The 25,075-nt window shown below is 47.6% G+C and overlaps 1 protein-coding gene across 5 annotated transcripts in view; it reads right to left on the bottom strand.

Annotated features, from left to right (window-relative positions):
* Positions 1-23,287, bottom strand: part of farp2 (FERM, RhoGEF and pleckstrin domain protein 2) — a 32,820-nt gene extending 9,533 nt beyond the window's left edge. For 4 of the 5 annotated variants that reach the window (XM_035524003.1, XM_035524005.1, XM_035524008.1 and 1 more), the window contains exons 1-13: positions 23,215-23,287; positions 21,294-21,551; positions 11,827-11,931; positions 10,499-10,541; positions 10,301-10,379; positions 10,041-10,138; positions 7,188-7,302; positions 5,343-5,490; positions 5,118-5,213; positions 4,645-4,808; positions 4,337-4,405; positions 4,183-4,240; positions 3,846-4,071 (exon numbers count right to left, since the gene is read on the bottom strand). In XM_035524003.1, coding sequence (XP_035379896.1) covers positions 3,846-4,071; positions 4,183-4,240; positions 4,337-4,405; positions 4,645-4,808; positions 5,118-5,213; positions 5,343-5,490; positions 7,188-7,302; positions 10,041-10,138; positions 10,301-10,379; positions 10,499-10,541; positions 11,827-11,931; positions 21,294-21,497 — 1,405 coding nt within the window. In that variant the 5' untranslated portion in view covers positions 21,498-21,551; positions 23,215-23,287. The remainder of the gene's footprint in view (positions 1-3,845; positions 4,072-4,182; positions 4,241-4,336; positions 4,406-4,644; positions 4,809-5,117; positions 5,214-5,342; positions 5,491-7,187; positions 7,303-10,040; positions 10,139-10,300; positions 10,380-10,498; positions 10,542-11,826; positions 11,932-21,293; positions 21,552-23,214) is intronic. The other variant, XM_035524004.1, reaches the window with a different exon arrangement.
* Between the last annotated feature and the right edge of the window lie 1,788 nt (positions 23,288-25,075).

Here is a 25,075-nt window from a genome sequence, read left to right as displayed (position 1 = left end):
TGGCCCGCTTCACTAAAAGAGCTTCTCCAGTGGCAGTTATGCTTGGTGCTGCACAGCGCTCAGGTCGTTCTGAGGCTAATCTTCTTACAGGTCAGGCACAGGCATCATTACAACCTGGCATGTTCCCAGCTGGGCCCAGAGAGCAGCACAGAGAGCAGGGGGCGGGATCCGTGGTGGGATTTGCTCTGATTACAGAGTAAGACACCCCGGGTCACATTTCTGTTTGCACTTTGCTCAAAACCAAGATTCTGCTGTAGACTGGCCTACGCAAATGGTCGTAAATGAATGATTTCACCATCTTATTAACTTTGAAAGTGCTGAAAAGTCCAATAACTGCTAGAGTTCACCAATGATGATTATGACATTGCTGGGCTGCAACCCATCGAGCTGTGTGGGAAAAGGTTGGCAGGGCCACCTCGCTTTGATCTTAAGATCCAATTCAGTGGAAAGTGCCTTGGTGTTGGAGTTACTGCAATGTGCTAAAAGCAAGTAATGAGCCCATATGAATAACAGCCGCTCAGGCCTCCCAAACAAACCTTTGATCATTAAGTGTTGCAGCTAAAGCATCAGTGCTACAATAAAACCCAAAACATTAGAAAATGCTGACCAGACATCACATTGTAATTTCAGATTGTAGTGTGTTTACATCTTAAGTCCTTCAAGGTAAGTGAATTCAGGATTGAAGGTCAACAATTGAATTGCTTGATCCTACAGACATTTCCAAAACAACGCAAAAATTGAGCTTTTCTCAAGATTTACAAAAAAAACACTCTTAGCATGCCTTAAACTTAACTAATGCCACACCGACATAAAATAATGCAGGATGGGGGGGGGGGGTGTGTCCATGTTTGTCCAGGGAAGGGGTGCTCCGCCCTGCTAGAGGGCGCTGGTAGCCTATTCTGTGCCCTGCCCGGGTACACTGACCACTGCATGCCCTCGCTTGTGAGAGTAGAGAGGCTATAATGTACGCATTACAGATCAAATGGACAAGCTGGGAGCTGAAAGAGGTTTGCCTGCTCAAAAAAAATGACAATGAGAATGAACTTGTTAATACGGAGAAAACCACAATTTTCCGTCCACTGTGGGTTTGTCCTCACCCAGGCTTATGCTCTACAGTGGTTTGCTTAGTTTGTAAACAGATGGAGCACAAGAACTGATTCACAATATTTATTTCCCTCCATGTCCATGGAATCTGGAACATTTAATAATACCAGTGGTTACTGTACTAAACCGTAGTTGCCAAAGATGAACAGCGCACGCAACGGCCATGCGGAGCGATTGACCGAATCGCACGGCACCCTGGCACAGCAACCCAGTACATGACGAGTGCAGGACGGCGAGAAATGAAAACAGGGGATTTTATAGGAGGAAGGAGAAGGAAATTACATCACCCAAGAGGGAAAGCTGCGCCAACCAAGTCCCATCATGTGGCTCAGAGTTCAACTGTGCACCCCAGCCCAGAAACCAACACAGAAACCAGAATGACATCAACCTGCCTGGATGGCACGCAGGAAACATGACTGCACACAGATGATGCCCCCGCCCCCTTAAAAGGCACTGTGTAATGTCTACACTACAAAGTCAACTTTAATAAGATTACGCAAAAGGAAAAATCATTTCTTTAGGAAACCAAGTGAAGCAGAAGAGAAAGGTCAGCCATCGAGTGTTGGCGAAACCCCAAAAGCAAAGCTGAAGGAGAAATAGCTTACTGTCCATCAAAGAAGAAATAAAACCTAAATAAAACTGCTATTAAGAAACACAACCAAGTTGACAAAACAATAAATGTGCATTACAGAAATTCAAACCTCATTCACTGGCAGCTCAGAACAGCAACAATAAGACGGCACTGGACTCTCCTGAACAGCAGAGGGCGACGTGGAGTGACACATTAACGTAAAACAAAAAGGTACCAAATGCTGGTAACAGTCATCGCTGCCAACCACGGACATCGAGGTGCCTACGCCTCTGCCTGAGCCTGAGAGAGAGAACAAGCACTCGAAGCTTGGTACCAGACATTTTCAGTCTACAAGCACCAGCATGAACTTACACGTCCATCTGACAAACAGATGAAGTTTGCTGCCAATATGTATTTACTTTCTGGTTGAAATTTTTGTACTGGTGTGTTTAAGGCAACAGAGCAAGAATCTGTTTTGGATTTTATGTTCTTAGACAACACGGTGGTGTTGACTTCCTGCCAAAGCATCTGCTATATTACTATACACCAAAGCTCAAGTCACTGCACTGTATAGGAAATAACTGGGTCAATATTAGGACAAGCCAAGACTGGCACTTCAACAATATTCATAGACTGGCTGAGACATTTTAAATTTCATGACTGAAATCATGCATTGTACAACACTGACAATCATACTAACGATTTATTTGAACTGTCTCCTTCAATGTCCCCAGCGCAGCACTGGACAATCAACCACCAGTACTAACTGCCCCGAGGACCTGCCTACTCATTAAGTAGAAAACTGATTAAAAACACAAGGCATCAAAAAGGATGTCTTATGGATCAAAGCCGAGGAAATGGGTCAATCAGCAGAAAACTACAAAAAACAAAAACAAAAAAACAAAAAACAAATGTCAGCATACAAGAGCGATTATAGACCCAGAGAGCATGCTGGGACAAGCCATAAGCTTAAACAACAAAGCAGACATTCAGTGAATCTGGACACACCAGCGAGGGAGAAAGGTCCGGTGGCTAAGTGCACTTGGAGAGAGGAAGGTGGAGAGGATAGGCGCAAGGACGATGTGCGTCAGAGAAAAGCAGACTACATTATTAGTGATTGCGAACTGGAAAGAGAAGTGCTGGAGAAGTGGAAAGAGAATCCAGAAGAGACGAGACCCGGGACACGGGGTCTCCACCTTGCATGTTAAAGTGCTGGAAGCGTGGGGCTGTCTGACGGGAACGTGCCGACGCTACATATTAAATTGGGCGGGGCTAGACGGGTCCGCGAGGCTTAGGGCCCGGAGGTTGTGGCACTCCAAGAGGAAGCCCTCCACCCCGCTGCCCCCAACCAGTGGGTTGCTGTAGAAGAGGTTCTGCTCGGGGGGAAGGCCCGCATCTGAGCCCCAGTCCGAGTCGGACGCAGAGCTGCCGTCAGCAGAGCCCTCTGTGGCCGTGGGCGGGTAGCTGAGCTGCTCTAGCTGCTCCACCAGGTCGTTGAACTGCATGGCCGAGCTGGCGTCCGAGCGCACGGAGTATGCCGGGAAGTTGACCATGGAGCTGGCCTCCGACAAGTTCTCCGAGCCCGGGAGGCGGAGCGAGGAGGAGGAGTCAGGGCAGCCAAAGTCAAGCGAGTCGCCCACCGAGCCCAGTGCCTCGTTGTCCAGAGAGCTGCACTCCGAGCGGTTGTTGACCAGGGAGCTGGTCTCGGACCGGCCGAACGCGCTCTCCGGGAACGCCCGCGCGCTCCCATTCAGGTCCCCCAGGGCGAGCGCGAACGGTGGCATTCGCGAGGGTTCCCCGTCGTCGTAATCGAAGTGCTCCGCTTTGTCCTCAAAGCTGTATGAGTAGGCCTCGGCCCCCCCTGCGTAGAACGACATTTCAGTGGGGTCGTCGTCTATGAACTCCTCGCTGACCTGCAGATGGTCGCCGGTCAGTGGGAACATGGGAATGGGCCTGGCACGCATCAGCTCCGCCTCGAAGGCCTCGGGAGTGAGGAAGCCCTTCCTGCATGCCCCGCCTCCCCCGTGACTACCCAGCCTGCCCCGCCCACACTCGCCCACACGCTCGCCATCCTCATTGCCATTTTGGGAGGGCCACGGACAGGAGAAACTACTCTCTACACACACAAACGAGGGGCTGCAGTCTCCTGCCGCCGGGTTATCAGGGGCACCTGGGAAGGCGGAGTTTGGTGGGGGGTTGGCCTTGATGGGCTCCTCCTTCACGGGGCTGGGTGGTCTGGCTGGCTGCTGCGTCTGCTGGAGAGGCAGGATCTGCTGGGGTGGAGGCAGAGTCAGGGCCTCCATCCGCACAGGGGAGCTGGTGCTGTGCAGTGAGTGGAAGGACACGGAGGCGGAAGGTGGAGAAGCCAGCTTCAGGCTGTCGTTAAACGACAGACTCTGCGGGAGAGGAAGAGACAGGACAAGGAGTGAAAAGATGAGTACAAAGTCTGTACCTCATCTTGGCCTTGAACAACAGAAAGCAGGGGGATCCTGGACCTCTCTACTGACCTGCTTAGGCACCTCAGTGGCCAGTGAGCGGCTGGACATGCGAATCTTACTGTTCCTCCTGGAAAAGACAACAAACAGAGAAGAGAAACACTTCCTCAGACCTCCCTCACGGACGGATTAGGGAAAAGGCGGTGCCATCAGAACGTGGTCTCACCTCTGGTAGGGTGTCCTTTTCAACCCACTGTCTCGCACGAACTCCACCAGCTGTTTCTGAGTCCTGCCACTGTTACAGAGCACACACAACCACCTTATCAAACGCACTCGACACCCACAAGCACTGGAGACAATGACACCCAGTGTAAATGCTACTTCAACCTAACTAGGCTGATTAAATTCATGCAAAAGTGGACAAATGACCCACTTCCATTAAAGGCCTAATCTCATAACTATAAATTTGCATTTAATGAGCTCAGCAGTGTGGCTCAATCAACAGAGTGCCTGCATGTATACACAGCACAGTACCTGTATCTGAAGGAGGACCCACGCGTGAAGAGCATGGCTTTGGCTTTGGGCAGGGGCTGGTCGTGTAGGCGGAAGAACGAGTGGTGCTCCACACAGCTCTTCCAGAAGACCTTACACTGATCCCGACTGGCCATCAGGAACTCCAGCGTGTCCTGATGAGGACCCTGGAGGACACAGAAGGTGAGAGAAGAAAGAGAATGACTGAGCATCAGTGTAAGGGGGGGGAGGGGAACCCAAACAACAACTATTGCACAAATGCAAGAGATCACAGGGGAAAGACCACAGGTGATCTGAATATCTTCTGACAGGAATCCTTTCTGAAGAAAAATCACTCAACACACATCTGAAGTCAATTAGAAGGAAAACGGGTATATCCAACAAAACGGACATGAAAGCTTATAGCCAGGACTCTGTTATCATCTGTGCGTCTAGCGTTGTGTTGTAAACCGCCCCCCCCCCCAATCAATACCCACATGGACCTCTGAGTGCAGCTTAATCAGAAATCTTTTCCTTTTGAAGCTCAGCTTGCGAATCTTGGACCAGTTGAATGTGTTGATCTTGGTGTTGCCCTGAGAGAGAGAGATTGAAAACGTAACTGAGATTTCTCCATTTTTAAATGCACAGGCTCCACCCCCCACCCCCTCCGATTGGCCCAGTTCAGACCCTATTAGGCCTGAGAAAAGTTAAGCACCCCTCACCTGGAAGACCTGAAGGCCCATGTGGGCCACAGCCAGGTTGATCTTTGACCCCTCGCGGTCAGCGGCGGGATGGAAGCGCACGCCGTACATCTCCAGTTTACGGGCGATCTCCAGAACCTGGAAGTCTGACTCCGCTGGCGTCTGAGTCCTGCAGGACGAACCGCAGCAGTGCGGGCCAATGGAGATAACCAGGGGAGTTGCTCAGGTGAAGAAAGGAACCAATTTATTTTTAGACATTTCGTATATTGTAACGTTGCTGTTTCACGATCTATTTTTAATCAAAGCAAGCCGACATCTCTGTGAAAACTCTAAGACTACTATGCATGGTACAAGTGTTTTCGGTTTCTGTAACTGCAGACTCTAAGTCACGTGCAGAGTCTTTCCATTTGGGATTTAATTTCATGGAAAGAACGAGCGCATAGGAGGGCAGGGTCAAGCACTCCCTCAGCACAGAGCAGGGCTGGCCTCGGGCTCTCAGGCTGTTACAGGTACTGCCAGACCTGCTCTACAATGGAGATTAGTCATGTTTAACCTTCGCCTGCCTTTTGCAAAATAATCCAGGCATCATTCTGAAGTGTGGGATTACAACTCAGTGGCATGTATGCCAGGACTAGGGCTTTCCAGCAAAGAGGTCCTTCCAAAAATGACATTCAGGCCAGGCTACAGGGAGTCAGGCGGTAGCTCAGTGCCAGATTAGCAGCACATTCTAATTTTGCTCATCCTTTAAACTGGGAAATCTCCTCAGGCCCCAACCCCCCGCGTGGCTAATAAACGGGATTTAGGTGCGGGATTAGGGGCCACGGCCTAACAGAGCCAACCTGAACCGCACACCACCTCCCTCAAAGCCAGAGAGCCCGATTACACACAAGCACAAGAGCGGCTGTGTTAAAGAGTCGGAGGGGGAGTGGTGGAGATGAGACAGATGAAGAGGGAGGGGAAAGAGAGGGATAGAGGGAAAAAAAAGAGGTAGAGAGGGGGAGAGAGAGAGAGAAGAGAAGGGAATGCAGGGAGACAGATGGTAGACAGATAGCATAGGCCTGTCAGACAAGGGCAACTTTAATTTTGTCACTGTGTAATAAATTACCACTACCTACACTAATAAAAACCGTAAACGAATTTCTCTCCGAACGGTCTCGCACACTTCCAACTATATCATCACTTCTCACTGAAAAAGTATGTGTGACCCCCAGAGGGGTGCATTATTAACAGGTGAAAACATTTAAACCACAAATCCCTCAGAGAGACACTTGTATCAAAGGATTGATCTAAGATAATAAAGACTGAGTTCCGTCTCTGTCGGTTTCGCCTCTCCAATATTACCAAATTTCTCTTATCTCTCATTTGCGGAGCAGACTTGCAGGCAGGCTTGCGGAGGGCTGGACTGTTTGGAGCGTGCTGACCAACAGCTGCCTGACATTATTGCCGTGTCTAATCCTCCTCTGCGAGTTTTTCAAACAACTTTCATGCATCTCCAGAGGTCAGGCCGAGGGGAACGGCAGTCTCTGCTACCCTAAATCTTCGGTGTGTACACACCCCGCCCACTGGAGCGCCAGCTGACATGCAAAAGACTGGCCTTTCCTTCCATGTCATGTATTAACTCAGGACTGAAAACTGAAGGCAATGGAGAAACATTCTCTTATATGATGTGAAATTCCGAGCAATATTCAGCATTCCTGTTTGGCTCAGAAATGGCACATGCCTAATAAGCCAACAGAAAATTCCAGAAAGCACTAAACCTGAAACAGCATGCTGTGTATGGCCACGCATTCGCAAGCTAGAACAAACACCCTCTCTGTTGCTGTCCCTGAGTGCAATGAGGAAGAGGAAGGCTGACGATGGTCTTACAGGTGTTGTTGATGAAACTCCATGATCTTCTCCTGTATGCGATCCTGCCGAGGAACCAATGTGTTCAGCTTCAGATATTCCCTGTCTGCCAGGTCATCGTAATCCCCAATCTCACCTGAGAGAGAGAGAGATTGATTTTCAAACTTCTTTATTGGGACTATAGGCTACTTGTTTACAACTGATTTATTTTTACCGTCTCATGACACAGTTCCAAAACAAAGTAAAGATGGGATAAAATGGATTAAAAGGCCATCAGTGAATCCCCAGGTTCCTTCATGTATCTGATCCCGTACACGAGCGAGCACTGAGAACTCTTCCAGCAGCATGTAGAGGGCATGCTCCACCCCATGCTGTGCAGCCAACAACTCCATGAACACGACCGCAAGATTTACCCAACCGCGCCCTGACAACAGACTGTCTCTTTCCCAGAGAACTTGCATCGCTGCGTTACATAAGAAATGCAACAACACCAGGACATCCTTGTGTTTCCCTGGATATTCTGGCCCATAGACAGACAGCTGGAAGAAATTACCTACTCATAGAAGCTGAAACCATTGTGTTAACGAGCTGAAGGGGTCACCTAACCTCATACACTAAAGATCAAGCAATGATCCAACTTCAAGACAAAAAAGGGCATCCCACCCCCCAACACTTGGATCGAGGTGCCGTGTGTGTGTCTGTGGCTACTGGCCATTGTGTACTATCCTCCATTCAAGAGCAGCTATCCACTTGTCAATTGGACGCTATTACAGGGCCACCTGGAAGCCAATAGTGGAAGAACAAGTGCCAAAGAAACCAGACCATCTGGTTGATAGAAAGCCACCCAAGAGGTGAGCGTGTGACGCCTTCACGCAGATGACACATGTGACTTCTCTCCCAGCCACCTCAAACGGATCCGGTTTCAGGGCTGTAAAGGACAGGAAATGTCCTCATTCCACCCCCCCCCCCCACAGCTGCAGGAACAGCGAAGGAGAGCTGTGTTCATGGGCCTCCCTCCACCTACGCAGGACTACGGGGTCATTCAGGGCTGCTTGGCAAATTCCTGACAGACCCACATGCTTGAGATACAAAACCGCATCGCTTTGATTCTGGAGTTATCTTCTGTCTATGCAGTAACAGTGAATACAAGGTGACCTGACTAACCACCCTGCATGTAACATACGTATGTGCAGTCTGGCTAAAAGCAAAAAAAAAAAAGCAAAAAAAAGAAAAAGCTTCTCTAGCATCCACGAGCTAGCAGGTGTAGAAGAGACCCTTAAAAATGTAAACATCTTCCATGCTTCCCGAACAGATGTGAAGATGTGTCAAGTCGACTAGCTCAGTCTCTGGTTACTACATGAGGTACAGGCGCTTGTTCAGCCCGTGCACCGCTGCCTTGCTTGAGAGCGCAACTGTAGCATCTACCCACATGGTGTCATACAGTGGTCTCTGGGCAGCCTTTAAGATGAAAGGCCATTATTCTGTCTCCAATGTGCACCAGAATGTGCACCGCCCTCCCTCCTGTACTGGGAAGTGTAAGACAATGTTGGCTAGACCAAAAAAACAAACAAACATTAAAACATTCCATAACTAATGCGCCATTGCACTAGGCACAGAAACCCACTGAGTCTGTGGCACACGGTGGTGTTAGCAACCCAAATTCTCACCTTTGGTGCTCTCTTCACTACTGTCCTCTGCATGTTTCTTTTGATAGTCTCTAGGACCTTCAAACCTTCCCACCCTCCCTTAAATTCCCTGTCCGTGGCAGGGACTTCTCAAACCACCTTCGCTCTGCCCAGGAAGCCTCACTCTTATCTCAGTTTACTTTAGCCAAAGAGGCTCTCTCACAGATCTGAAGGACTTCAGACGGAGCCATAACATCAGGTCTATCATTTATAATAATAATAATAATAATAATGCTTTCTTAAAAAGCATTCTTCATGTGCATAAGCAGAGAGTGAAATCCCTGGACTCTGAGAAACGTCTGGTACACAAAAACCACTCAATTGCGCACAAAGGTGGGACAGTACTGGCTCAATAGCTAGACTATAACACTTAGCAAATAGAGGATAACCCTGCCCAAAACCCCTCCAACGTGAAACCGCTCGGCTACGCTCAGCCACACACACACACACACACACACACACACACACACACACACACACACACACACACACACATATAGTACACATACATACATATATGTGTGTGTTTATGTGTGATTTATATTTATAAATGTGTATAAATGTGTATATATATATATACACATACACAAAAATCACACACACACACAAACACATATACACAAACACACATACACAAACACACTAAGCAGTCCCTCAGTAACAAAAAACATGTTGCCTGAATTCCCTTTAAGTGAATGGAGAGAACTGATGATTGGAAGACTGGCCTATCAAATTTATTTAGAGTCCCAAACCTACATCACACCCTGCAAGTTTTTTAACCATAAACTTGAACATGCTGAACCTCCTTCAGTCAAGTCAACAGCCAACAAGCAATATTTATACTGTTGAAATTTATGAAGAGCAGGGGTCACCAGCTGGCTTGACCCTACTGTGTTATTCACCATCGGAGAGCTGTAGTTTTCAAGAAAGATTTCAAGAAATGCAGATTGGCCGCGATTGGAGTCCTCACAAATCACGCGCTATAGCTGTGAAAAGCAGTTTGAGCGTTTTACAGCCAGTGAAAAGCTCCACCAGACCGATTAGTGTCAGAAATCAAATGGCTCCTTGTATGAAAGAGCTGCACGCAGCGCGAGTACCAATGGCCCTCCAGAGGGGATGTGTCATCAGTGGGGGTAAAGGGGGCAGTGGGCGTGGCCACAGTGCTGCTCCACCTGGACGGTGTACCTACACTGGAGCAGGTGCGAGGTCAGCAGGGCAGCTGTGTTCTCTGCGCAGTGGAGTCTGTCCTCCATCAGATCTCTCTTTATCTGCAGAGAGAACAGGTATCTGCAGGAGGACCCACAGACACACAGTCATAAGACCGATCACTAGTATCACTCCAGTGTCACACCAGTATCACTGAGAGCTATGCCCCAGTACCAGTGAAGGCAGTAGGGGGGTTACAGAATCACAGCAGCTGGAATAGACTGAGTTGCCATGGTTACATACCTGGTGAACTCTTCCTGAAGCTGACCAGGATCAGGAGGGAAGAACTTTACTGACAACCGAAAGAGTGCGTTCATTGGTCCTGTAGCGCAACACACACACACACACACAAAGGTCACAATCAATCAATCAGAGATCCCCTCTAACACAAAGTTGGCGGGAATCCCTGAAAACACCATCCAAACCTGCATGCAAACTTACGTCGCACTTGTTTAACTATGAGCTTGGTGGGTTCCAGCCAAACCTACAACAGAGAGGAGAGCAACATTAGCATTGGACATGCCCTGAAACTCTCCCCACGGGAATTCAGTGTCTTCCAGAAAATATTCCTTTTTGGTCAAATGCAGATGTTTGAACAGTACACAGTCAATCATCACTGGGGCGAGATCAGATGGGGCTAAATGCATTTCCAAAGTACGTCCATCCTCACTTTTAATGACTCCATTTCGAAAAGCAGGACTGCTTCTTGTGTTAATTAAGGCATGATTATGACAAAGCACTGATGAAATGGTTGCAGCGCAGCTGCGCTCCACTTGCAGCTATGTAGGGTCTGATGAGTGAGCAACCACAACTGCGAGAGAGGAAGAGAGGGAACGAGAGCATAACCATGCGAGAGGGAGATCTCACAGAGTGAGACTGCGCGGCGGACAACGGCCCTCGTCTGTCAGACACATCTGGGACTGATTGTGGAAGGAATGCACCTTTCGTCGCCACACCCTCCCTCCCATGTTCTCCTGCGAACACTGATCTCACGCAAGTGTATCCCCCCCCGCCTCTCACCACATTTACTTTGCATCTGTTTTGCAGCCCTCCTTGTTAACGTTCCAGATTACACCAGTATCTGGTGACATGATTACATCCTCCACAAACACCCTGATGCTTGCCGACACCTCAACATCATGCACACCCTGTCATAACAGCGACACAGCCACTGGTCCCCTACTGAAGTGTGGTGACTGAACCTCTCAACCTTAAACTGCAGCTATTCACATGTTCAGGAGAACCGTCTGACAAGGTTCCAGCTTGGCAACGAACAACATGTAACATTACACATGTAAATGTTTTCTTTCTTGAAGGCTTTCTACTTTCACTTTTGCAAAAGCACCAAGGATCAGCCCCATTAAACCCTCCCACAATGGGCCATTAGGTTTTGTTTTAGTAATATATGGAAGCCGGTCAGTTTCCTGTACCTTCACCAATTTTACTTTTAAACCTCAACGGATCACAAACCTTTCAAGCACCTGAAATCCTACTCTGCTTCTTATCTTGGCACAAAGACCTTTGCTATTCCAAAAGCCCTTCACTTCTTTGCCAATGCCTAGTACAATTTTGAAATTCTTGAAAGAACATCAATTTTAACTCTTCTCTGTTCCAGATAGCTTTAAAACTACCATCAATTGAGACCAGAAAACACCTGAAGCCCTGAGCGGTAAAATGTAGACTGTCAGAAAACTGAAGCTCCTTCCTGGGTTTTTAGGAGCGCAGGGCTCTCAGCACACCAGGGCAATGTTGGAGGAGTGATGACTTACCCAGTTCATCTGCAGGTTCTGGAACTCCAGACCAAAATAATCGCTCTCGATGAGATTGATCCTCCGGAACACTTCCGAATAGAGAGTCTGCCCATTTGCCTTTGTCTGCAGAGAGCGAGAGAGACGGCACAAGGACCTGAAGTCACGTTCGAGCATTCTTTAGAATGATCATGTTTTAACGAGATGTGTGTCACGCGTGTCGTTCTGGAAACTATATAAACCCTACATCGTTGGGTGCAACCCCTCCAGTCCGTGTGTGTGTGTGTGTGTGTGTGTGTGTGTGTGTGTGTGTGTGTGTGTGTGTGTGTGTGAGAGAGAGAGAGAGAGAGAGAGAGAGAGAGAGAGAGAGAGAGAGAGAGAGAGGTTATGCACTGGTGACAGGCTTTGAGGAGAGGCTAGCTGGAATGGCTGGGCCCTGCTACAAGCAGACGCCAGGCCGCAACAACCACGGACTGTGCCGAACGAAATGACCCTCCCGCCACACTGTACAAAAACAGGTAGCTGTGATGAGCTTACAGAGACGCTTTGGAATAAAAACGGCTTAGTTTTCAATGAAAGGATAGGTGGGTTTTTTTCCCTTTCAGAAAGCTTGCAATTTGAAAACCTCTGGGGCTTGTTGTAACAGAATCAAGGACTAATTGCTAGGTACTGAGAACACGCAGGATTGTGGTTTTGGATGCTGGTCAGCGACTTCGAGAAAATTATATGGTAGACATCTGTTTGTGAAGTAAAATATATTTTTAAAAACTTAAAAGTGGTTCAAATTCACATGGGCAGGGAAGACTTTCTTTTGAGTGACTTTCTACTCGAGCAGCGACTACTTATGAGATAACTGCTTTTTATCTCGTGTTAAAATGTCAGATTCTCAGCACGTTAAAATGCAAAGTAAACCTTCACCCAAACTATAGCAAAGAGCATCCAAGTGACACAGTAGGACAAGAAGAAATCTTCTTATTAGTTACCCACCTGAAACTGCTAAATTCTGTTATTATGCAAAAAACTGCACCATTATCTAATCCAGGATTTCTCTGTTCCCTTTATTTTCTTTGGAATAAAGACAGAAGGATCATAACTGCTTAATTTAACTATTAAACTTAGTAATGGTGTATGGATAGCATGAAACAAGAAAGTGTGTTTCACCTCTTCTGCTGGGCCAATCTGCATCACCCAGCATGGAGAGAAAGTAGATACACAAAAGAAAATCTGGCCTGGGATCGAACTGCTCGCAGACAAAACAAGGTGCGTGCTGCAGTGAGGGTGAACTCCCACACGGGAGAGGCCGTCTGTGTGGGAAACACCTCCCGACTCACAGATGGACTGCAGAAAAGCTAAAGGGCCATTTAAACAGAGCTTTACATCTGCAGGAGCTTCTCCAGACAGTCTCTGAGCACGGGATGAGGAAGGCACGGCCAAGCACCGGAAAGCTACGCCTTTCCATGCGAGTGGAATTGCCCACAACTCAGCTCAGGGAGAAATTTCAGCTGTGCGCCAAAGCCGGATGGGCAATTGCCCTCCAAATGGCTTCCTTCTGCCCATCCCATTAACGGGATTCAGCAGGCAGGAATACCTTTATTAAGGCTGGACCCCTGACACAGCCCTGTAAAGAAATCTGGCATCATTTAGCGCACGCATACATGCATGCTTGCAGTCCAATTCCAGGAACTTCTAACGGAGTGTTTTAAGCATTAAATGGGTGAAGAGTCTTTTCTCCATTTCCCCCCCCCCCCGAATAACCTAAAGCCCGTTTGGAAGCAGGACATTACCACGGCATGCTTACTGGACACCTAATGGTGTTGCTAAGAAACCCAAATACCATCTACATTTATGCACTCTGCTCATTTAGTAGAGTCCTAAGCACCAACTAACCACTTTTTAAGATCTAAACTCTTGGAGTTTACTACATAAAAACCACTAGTAAAGGAATTCTGGAAAAGCACGCCAGAAAAAACCAGACCAAAAAAAAACAAAAAAAAACAAAACACAATCGAACAAACCCTGGTGCATAACACTGTAGACAGCGGAGGAAATGCCTGAGAAATGAATTACACTTCACAGCTCTATCCTTTCAGCCCTTAAAAAACCCTTATAAGCACAGTACTGCTGATCAAACTATGCCATCGACATAACTGATCAAAACGTCTGTTATTCTATTTCTACTAAGCAAAACTGTGAAAGCGATGACAAACCTTTCATTTGTAGCTTACGGCAGCTAATATTTTGTGCAGCGACCATGACCTTTGACCTCCACACTAGCATTAATAACGCATGGCAAGGGAGTTCCTCGGACTCGACACTGCCCGCTTTGGGGTGGAGCAGATCAGAGGGGAGATGCTCCGGTGGGGTGGGGCAAACCAGAGGGGCGGTGTTCTGCTGGACTGCCACAGAGCTGATGCCCCATTAGCTTGGGAATCTTTCCTCTGAAAACAGGCAGGAAGGTCAGGGAATGCTTCTACTGCCACCCAGGCACCAACTGATGAATAAATCATCTGCTAACCATCATCACAATATTGGATTGGATACCAGAAGGCTAAAATATGCAAATGAGCCTTCTAACAAAAGCAATTTTTCTATTGCTCTTATCGGTTTGATGACTGAGTGTGTTCACTTCATGCAACTAACATGAAAAAAGTCTGGTCAAAACAATGCGAACCAAACCAACTGTCTTACGTCAGGGGTTCACCAACATGCTTTATGCATCCTCTGAAGGATCGCTGTCTGAAACGACCTGCTTCTCTGGAAACCTCGTTTACACTAGACTTTAGTCTTTCCATCTGTGCTAAAGCACACAGTAGCGACTGCCTGGAAATTTCTTCGTTTGTAGGAATACGACCCAATTGTGGCATTTGGTGTAGGAACGTTTCACCATTGTGGTCTTTAAGCCGTGAAAACACTCAAGGCAACCTGTGGAAGGCAGGAGTGTGGAAAACAGACCAGCAACAGGGTGAGTGCGCACTCTGCTCCAGGAGAGGGGCTGGTGGGACAATCCCACAGCACGAGGGGAAGGACCTGTACGGACATGTCCCGGGACGGTCCGGGATTTCTCTCCCTCTCGACACTCCAAACACAGTCCAACAGCTGGTAGCTCACAGTGCACATACACAACCAACCACACCTTAAATACAGCACAAGATAAGTTAATTATTTGCAAGCAGTGCTTAAGTGCAGGCGTGTGGGTGGCAAGAAGACACTCAACATCTATAAATAACATGAAAGGGGAGAAAGGGATCTTAGAAAATCCCAGTTATATTCCAAGAGGTTTATTATTTAATCCCATTAAATATGGGATTTTCTCCCATTGTTTACTGAGTGAGGTTTGTTCTCATCTTCAAGATTGAAGTGAGTGGAGTAGCTGGGAGGAAGTGAAGCCTTTATCTGGACGCTGACATCATCCTGCTCCTTACCCTCTCCTCACAGAAATGAACACAGATTAACATACGCCCTGGTTACGACAGTTTACTTCCATTTTAAGAGCTACGCGCGGCGCATTCCTCCCACAGAACCCTGTTCATCAAAGTCTCTTTGATGAACAGATGAGGGGAAACCACTACCTGTGATTTCTTCAGAGCTGCAGCTGGGCAAAACAGAAAACAAAAAAAAAAAAAAAGGTTTAAAACCTTTGCTCAAATGCACCTGAGCTCCTGTGCCCAGGATTGAAGGCAGAGGCTTATATACGAACACCCTGCATAACGTATCTAGCCGCTCCAGAAATCTGGGAAATGTCAAAGAGAAATGCAAGATGTCCCATTAGTGTCAGGCAATAAATTAAAAAGCGTGCGCAGAGAGCTCGCGAGAGGCTTGTGAGCCATGACGTGTGAGCCAGGTGAGACGTGTGCTGCCTGCACACTAGAGGAGACCGTCAGCAGATGCGACAGGAGCTAAGAGGGATCTGGCAGAAGGGCTGAGCCTACATGTCCAGACACTCAGTGACAAGCTGCGCTAGCTCGCATTCCAGTGCCAGCCCTGATAACACACACCAGCTGGAGGCCACTGAGCCCACGGTGAGCAAGGACGCTTCCCACAGCACAAACGTCCCCCGCAGGGGCATGTTAAGGCCTCCGAGGCAAATTTATTCAAACGAGCTGTGGACAACAATAGCCTTCGTCGGCGGAGGCGCGTTTAATCGGGAAGGCCGAAGGGCCGAGCCAACACCTCCGGCAGATCGGCCGCTCTGACCGCTCCGATCGCTTCCTAAAGTACAGTCCCCCTTCACAGGACGCAGACCTGCTCCGAAGCCCCTCCCACTGCCGTCCGGGCCAGCTGCGTCCGAGCCAACAGCCGTGGTCCACCCGGGTATGATCCGTTCCGCTTTCGAGTACTCACATTCTCACGCCAGGAGATGGCGAGAGTTATGATCCAGCTCAGCCGCGGGAGGGCTATGGCGTAGACACAAGCGAGGATTTTCCAGTAGCTCTCTCACATGGCTCTCTCTAAACACAGCCTCTGATTTGCCCCTGTAATTGTGTTAAATGGCGGAAGCTTAGCTGTGCGCGTGCGTGCCCTGTGGGCACATGAGTGTGTATGTGGGGCATCTAGACATGGCAGGCTGGACGGAAATGAGGAGTTAACTTGAGTGTGGGAGGATTTTCACGCGACAGCTTAAATGCGTCACACCATGGCAGCAGATGGAGACACAAAGAGGGCCATCGGTTTGTTCGTGTGTGACTGTTCTGGTACTCAGGCTCTCCCTCGACACTACAACGCCAGGTCCTGACTGAGCTTCATCCAGACTAAAAAGCTATGGGTAGCAAGTAGAAATAACTGCAGATCAAGTGCTCTGCATCTCCAGGTACGTGATCTATTCTACGTTTTTCCACACAGACACTGCAGAGACGTGCGGACAGCACATTCCTGGGGTGGCACTATGCAAAACGTTATGCTCTCACTGGATCAAACGAACTACACACACTGGGTGCCAATAATCTACAAAAGGATTCAAAATAAGTATGGTGGAAAAAAAAAAAAAGAGTTACATTGTGTCACAGTGAGCCCAAACACCCATTTAACACCTCTGCATGAATGAGGCCTTTAATTCGTTGTGCATACGAAGAATGTAAAACAAACAAAAAAAACCCACAAAATCCTTCCCCACTGTACCCCAGTAAAGGACTCTGAAGAACTCTGCCTTTGAGGGTCATATCAGCGAGACAGCCCTCGATCAGGAGCCTTTGAAGTTTAGGAGGCAGTGATCGAAACTCGGTGGTCTTCCCCCCCAAGAATCCTCTTTGCTAAATAATCCAACCCCCACAGGGTCGAGGTTTAACGAGAATCTAGCGTCCCTCCCTGCCCCACCTCCTTCCCGCCCCTCAGAGTGCTCCTCCCCCTGGCCTTTTTATGGGTCTCTTCACCCAAGCTGGAGGGGTCCTGCCCCTCTCCCATCATCTAGCAGACCAGGCTGGTGGTCTTTCGCTCGCACACGCTCACACACACACACACACACACACACACACACACACACACACACACACACACACACACACACACACACACACACACACACACACACACATACGGTTTGATCAGTAGAGCCAGACATCTCATTTTCAAACCCACCTCCCCTCTGACCCCTTCCTTTCCGGTCTCTGACCCTCCTTCTCACACCACCTCCAACACTCACAGAACGGTTGCTCCACACTCTGTCTGAGCTACACTGAGGGGTCGGCCTTGAGCAGGCTTGCTGTAGTGAAGTGCTGGATGAAGGAGCCAGTGTTCCTTGCTCCGCTGCCTCACGGTGTGGGAGGAGCTAGGAGCCAGGCTCCGCCCCCGGCACAGGAGGAGCAGCAGCTACAGGCTCACCTGGGCTCACTGAGTGATGACAAGTGTGATGATGACATCTTCTCGAGTTATGGTTCATGGGATAATCTCAGGATTTGAGGCCCACATTTTTCTCTCTCTCTCTCTCACACACACACACACACACACACACACACACACACACACGTCTTTGTTTTATCTTCCATGACCTTTGTCGTCATGTCACCTGATTCATTCATCACCAGGACAGCCTTTCCTGTTTAATGAGAACGTTTCCAAGGAGATAAGTGCATTAGGCCTGTGTTAATGCACAATAAGCCCCACACACATAGGTAACCCATTAAAGTGAAGGCACTGAGCAGTGGCTGAGCCTCATATTCAGTGGTCTGCTTCTTCGGTGCCATTCAGCTCTGCAGGATTGTAAATTTAATCTGAGATCTTTCTGTAATTTAATCTGAGGTCTTTCTGGATTTGTAAGCAAAAATGGATACAAGTTGCAAAGTGCACGCAGATCAGATGTCGGTTGCTCTTTAACGACCCGCACGGCACACGCCCGAGTGACGTTCACTGGGCTTTCAATTTTACTTTTAATCGTGCCTCTAATAACCAAAGAAACTATTTTCAGAACCCAGAGAGCGGGACTCGGGACAAGCACAAGCTTTCTGCCGTGTTTGGATGCAACTCCCGGCCTGCCAGTTGCTTCAAGGAGCATTGCATAAAAATGCCTGTGCAAACAAGGGAGGGCATTCACAGGACTGGTGAAGAGTATTTATATGGGGAGAGATAAAGCGTATTCTACCCCCCAATACTCCCCTCACTCCATGTCTCAGAACAGCAGTAAACAGTCTCTCTCCAGAGCAGGAATGGCAAACTGCCCACTCCGAACACTCAAGCTTTGAGTTCAGCTGGAGGACCGGCCGCCGTGTGTCCCTTGCACGCACACACACTCCTAGCTAACGTTCAGCCCATTTCAGTCTCTCCTAGGCCCGAAGCAAAGAGACCCCCCCCCCAGCAGGACACAGCTATTCAGGGAAGTCCCAGCATTCCCTCTTCATCGGCGGAGGGGTGCTATTTTTGCCATCCCACCAGCAGAGTTGCAGCCAGACGTTTTGGTTTTTTTTTTCTGAGGCTTGGCCCAGATCTCAGCCAGCTGGAGATGTACATTCACTGCATTCCACGGAAATTCGGCTGAGTTCCGTTCAAGCGGAGCCCTTTGTCCTGGGCTCGGAGACAGCAGCATATAGCAGGGCAGATTAGGAATACCGGCAGCCTCAGCAGAACTCCCAATGTCACAGCTGCCATTGGCATGGCTGTTATGGCTACACAGAGAGGGTGAGATTTAGGTCACAGAAGCCTATGTACTCCACCCAGCAGGAGTTATCAACAGGTATATATATACACACACACACACACACACACACTTTCCCGAGCGGTGTCTGTGAGGGACTGACAGACCGGAGGTTGTTGATTAGGGAGGCCACACCAAGGCACAGGAAGCCTGGCTCCCCAGGGAAGCATCCTCATCACTTCCTATTGATCTCATGACAGGAGACTCGCATGTGTCGGACAGCTGATAGCCATGAGACTGCCACCAGAACAGCGCGCAGGACAGGGCTACACTAACGGCTGCAGCGTTGCACGAGCAAACGGAGAGCTCATTCGTTAATGATGACTTGGAGCTCAGGTGAACCTTGAGAAGAAGAAACAAAAATTCACAGGCTGCCATCATACAGGGTTACGATGGATGGGAAAGGGAGGGGCTGACACGCGTATGCCCTTTTCACAGGTGTCCTGGTGCTCCACACCCCCGTCTTAAGGAAAACACCCTTAAATCCTGTGGAAGCGTAATAACCTCTGCACAAACCTGTCGGGCCAAGCATGTGAGCGAGTGGAAACATGGCCCAGGCAGGCAGACAGCGTGCAACAGACGTGAGCTGTAAATACAGCACCAGGCACGACTCCCCACAGGCCTGCTAAGTTTAGACGGCGAGGTAAATTACAAGCCACGCCAGCCAAGGCAGCGGCGTTGCCGTGGTTTTCCAGGTCAGCGGCAAGCACCGGGAGGGTAGGAGCGCTGGCGTGCCCAGCCCATGACACATGCACCCATTTAGAATGCGCACAGCGTACCAAAGAAAAGACAACAGAACTTACACTAGAGACAAACTAACCCGCTACGACACGTATTCTTTGGCTGCCTTCTGCCCGGACGTTCATGCAGGCTGACACACAAAACTCACAGAAGTGGAGGAGCGGAAAACCCTCCAAAAGACTGCTGGACAGCATCGGTGCAGCTTAGATACTGGCACCGCAGGTGGCACGAACTGAACCTGGACTAAAGCTTTGGCGCAGAGTCCAACAGAAAAAGGCCCGAACAATATGGTCACTCATCTAACGATCGGTCAATCTTCTATGAGTTTTTTTGATAGTTTGTTTGTGTGGAGATTAGAGGGTCAGTTTTTTTCCCCCCCACAGTGGTGAGGCTCCGAATCCTAGCTCCATCTTGGAAACAGATGTTGAAAACATGACATCAGACTGGCACGACACACACACACACACACACACACACACACACACACACACACAAGCGCATGTTACTTGCATGGGACTCCTTAGTGTATCAGGACAGAACATGGCCATTCAGAACCCCTCTTAGTGTTGCTGTTTCATGAGAGTGCGAGTCACAGCAGAGACCCATAATCTAGCTCCACGGTGTAGGCAGACAACTCCTCCATGCTCCAGGGAACAATGCAATATTTCAGAACAAGAGATCCGCGGCAGGGGGGGGGGTGGGAATACGGCCAAGCTTCAAAATCTTAATACCCAAACAGAGCCCAGTTTCACCTTGCCTTTACGGTGGAAGGGCAGGGGGGTTTGGGTGCGACTAGGCTTCAGCACTGTGGGGTGACAGCACACCAGGGGTCCCCGTCCCGCTTGATCCCGGACAGGAGGAATAGCTGCTCCTCATCCACACTTCAGTGTGGACTCTGGCTCTTGAGGAAAAGCCCCACCCTCCCACCTGGCTATACATGGCACCTCCCTCCCTGTGCCCGCTATGGAAAATTACTGACAGACGCTTCGCGAGAACACAGCACATCCGGCCTACAGAATCGACACAGTTTCACTGTGTTCATTTTGAATGCTCTGCCATTGTTTTGTTTTAGTGGTTTAACAGCCACAGTTAACTTAGTTAAATACTCACTGCCCAGGGACTGAGTCTGAACTACTCCCCTCATAACAAATGTCCAACCAAGCTGTCACTGAAACATTTTCGAATGATTTCTTCTCCCTACCCCCACCGCCCCGATTCCTCCTGAGGTGTTTTTCTGGAGCCGAGTCCCCCCCCCCCCCCCCCCGGCAGGCTACACTTCCTGTGTGAGCTACGGCAGCTAGAGGAGCAGTGTTGTGGGGCCTCAGGCTCAGAAAATCGGATGGTTTGTCAGGGCCGCATGCACCGAGCAGAAAGGCTTTGAAGAACAAAGCCGCGGGGCAGCTGCCACCAGCAAACATCAACGCAACGCACGACTGCCCTGGTTCTCTGAAAAGGAGAGCACCCTTGCGCGCGCGTGTGCTCTCGCGCTCTCTCTCTCACACACACACACACACACACACACACACACACACACACACACATGAAAGCAAGGATTTTACTTTTTACTTGGTGAAAGTGCAGACACTCTCGCAAGTAGTTCAACATCAGAGAGGTGGCCAACACTCACCTCTACCTCATAGAACTCCTGCGTGTCGTCCAGGCCTTGGACACGGATCTGCAGGCCCTTGTTGTGACCTTTACCCCCTGGCCCAAAGGTCGTGGTACTAAAGCTCTGCCTGGGCTCCAGAGTACTGATGCCCGGGCTGAACTGGGCACCAAGGCGTGTGCCTGGGGTCTGCAACGCCCGGTATGTGCCCTCGAGCTCGCCCATCACTGGTCACGCCGCTGACCCGCCTGCTCTCTACCTCTCACTCGGGTCCAACGCCTGTAATGAGGAGAAAAAAAAAAAGTCGATTTGAATAAAGAAAAAAAAACTGCATACCTTTGAGAATGTCACATTTCTGATTTCTTTCTTTGCTACTCATTCTTGGTTACCGATTAACCTACTGATGAGTATTTTAGGGCAATACATGAAGGCCTGACATCATCTACTGGAAATGCAAACCTGCCCCGTTCAGCAAAAGCTCATCTCGTGTCAGAGTGATGCGCTGGGAAGAGATGGACTCCAAAACAAACCACATCTGTGCTATAGGTTTGTTTTTGTTTGTACGGTCATATTTTTTCTGACATGTTAACTCTTCAATACTGTAGAATGAGACCATATCCATTTCCATAATGGTGTACATAAATAATTTAAATATCTTCCCTTAATCTCGCCAGGTGTGATTATATAAGGATAAATGCAATTTCCTGCGCATCTCACTCTTTTCACAAAATATGCCAATGGTGTCAGCTATTACCAATAGCTGTAACAAGCATTTACTTGGGTCCACAGCACCGAAACGGTAGCTTCCTATTCTAGACTGAGCTCTAATGATTTCCAATCAGAAATCATTTTTTGTGGTCAGTATTGGCACTCCAATGCATACCCATAGAGCACGTGCTGAGAACGACGACTCGCGCACTACATGTAAGTATCTAGCCTTTTCTTACGGGTCTTCGACCTTTAATCACACACACACACACACACACACACACACACACACACACACACACACGACTATTTACTTTTATGTTTAGGCTGATAATATAACCATATAGATACCAGAATGCACCTAAATAAACGGTGACGTATTTAAGTTTTTAATTTTTTTCCATTTCTTACAAAACAGAGACTTTCCTGCCGCCGCTTAGCTCACGCAACACGCGCTTTGGCTCGAGCCACACACGCGCACGAACCAAACGGTTAAAGAACGAACACACGCGCACTCAGACGAGCGCTCTCGAGTCCAGCTTGCGTTATCAACGACAAAATCCACCCGTAACCTGATCTTTACTTTATATAATATTGTTATACAGCGTATAGCCATATTTTATAACTGTATTTTACCACCAAACGTGAGGTTCAACTCCAGTGACAAGTCCATTAATTTACATACACACGAGTAATCGTTTTAGTTTACCAAGGTTATTTATAAACCACAAATAAACGACAACCATTTCGTATCTTCGCATTAGTAAACGAGAAATTATTGACTTCATAAAAAATTTGTGTCTGAAGGGGAAAAAAGTAAGTAATAATAAAAACAGAACGCTATCAGTCCGCTCCACCCAGCGATAGCCAGGAGAGCTAAGCTAGGTTAGTCACTAAACACAGAAATCTCACTCTTCTTTCTCTTCTCAGATACCTTATTGGCTTCTTTCATAAAATAATCATCGTCGGAAAATCTGCAAATATGCCTTAATAAGAGAAAGAAAACTTCCCCACTACAGGACAAAAACAAACTTTTTTTTAAGAAAAGTTGTTCGGTTTCACAAAGGCTGCAAAGAGGAAAGTTTAAGCGCTGAGGGAGTCGGTCGTCTCCTGCAAACACGGGTTATTAAACAAAAGCAGCGTTTCGGCCGACCTAAAGTCATTTGGTAGGGTAAAAACGCAGTGATTATTAAAGACTATCGATACCCGCCGAGGTGATAAAAGCAGGCCATACCTGGCGTTTCGTCGCCGCGTGCCTCTCCGCTCCTCGCTCGGGAATTCCGCTCGCGTTCGCGTGCGCGTGCGGGCGAGCCGTGGACAAGAGGCGTCACCGGATAGGAGAGCGCGAGACAAGAGCCTGACCCCTGTCGGCGTGCCGGTCCCGTGAAGCCAGTGCACTGCAGCCTTGGTGCAGAGCTGCGGTTTTTTTTGTTGTTGTTGTTTTTTTTGGTTGGGTTGGTTTTGCAAACGTGTGAATCAGTGAAGATTTTGAGGGACGAAAACTCACATCGCTGTTTATAAATTGAAAAATAAAGCATCTAAACAATATCGACATTGTGGTGTTGCTTCATAGCGTTGTTTGTAAACATACAGGCTATTCAAAAGTCTAAAATGTTCACTTAGGTATTTGTATTTGTTGTTTTTTTTAAACCTACTTGCGCAACATAAATAGAACAGAAAAAGAGGCTCAACTGTTTGTGTGGAGACCGTGAGGGAAACCATTTAATGTTTTGATTACAAAGGCACACTGTGTTATCATATTGTCCAGCCCTGCTTGTAAGATACCAAATACAGATTCACGCCACCATAATATGCCACTCTGCAGGACTGCTGGTGAACCGCAGGCCTCCCTTCCTGACATCTGGACAAACAGGTATAGCGAAGGGAAAAACACCATCGATAATCCCTCCCACATCTTGAATAATGAATCTGAACTTCTACCATGAGACAGAACCAATTCTAGACTGTGTTGGGGCCCTAGGCAAAGCTTCACGGGGCCCCCTTAGGGGTTTCAAACCTTATACTGTCATTACAAATTGTGTGTCAGCCATCGGGGGGCCCCCCCTGGCCAGGGGCTCCAAGCAGTTAGCTGCCTTGCCTGGTTTGAAACAACGCCTCTGCCATCAGAAACAGACTCAAGCACTCTGTATTATGTGCAATGAAAGCTGATCACTGTAAAGAGTGATTTAGTTCATTTTTATCTGATTTAATATAATTGTATAAGTTTGATGCTTGTTTTTGTTTGTTTTAACATTTAGTTGGCTGCATTTTATACTGTCTTTTCCCTAGTATATTTGTTTTCTGTCCACTGTTATTGTTTTTATAGCACTTAATGTTTGCTTTAATGCTGTAAGACAAATCTACCGTTTGGAACAATACATTTGATTATGATTATGATTGTGATTCAAATAAACAAAACATAACTATATCTTAACTCTAGGAAGGCACTTCAGAATAAAAGTTTTTTATGCACAGATAACTAACATTAATAACAAAACAAGGATGTATGAAACTTTAAACAAGTAAAACAAAAATGTATAAATTTGAGAAGTTGAAAATGTTTCTTTTAATTGGTTGAAAATCAAAAATGTAAATAATAATAATAATAAATATTAAGTACAACCTTTTTTTCATGAGACCAGCAAAAATGTTCAGTTCAAATGAAAATGCATACAATTAAATTCTCTGCACTATATTACTTTTGGCTTTGCCATGAACCAGACAGTGTCCTTCAAAAGTCATCAATGTACAGTTCCACTGGCATCAGAAGGCCCTCATGAAGCCTGAATTTCACAGCTGGAAAAGGTCTTTTAAAGTGAAGCTCAATGGCATGGCAGTAAAGAGAAGAGAAAGATACTTGCAAAATATCAATAAATATTTAGATACATCACCAATAACATTTTGTCATTTTTGTTTAATTTTTGATTTATTAGTTTATGTTAATGTACTCTATTTAATATATATATTATCACATAAAATGTATATTTCCTACATAAGGCACTTTGAGAATTTGGACTGAAAATGAAAATTACATTAAAATATATTATTATTATTATTATTATTATTATTATTTTGTTTTCATATTCTATCAGGAA

The sequence above is a fragment of the Electrophorus electricus genome, chromosome 3, assembly GCF_013358815.1.
Source record: "Electrophorus electricus isolate fEleEle1 chromosome 3, fEleEle1.pri, whole genome shotgun sequence".
Lineage (NCBI taxonomy): Eukaryota > Metazoa > Chordata > Actinopteri > Gymnotiformes > Gymnotidae > Electrophorus > Electrophorus electricus.
The sequence above is the reverse complement of the archived record's forward strand: the minus strand, read 5'-3'. Positions and strand labels throughout refer to the sequence as shown.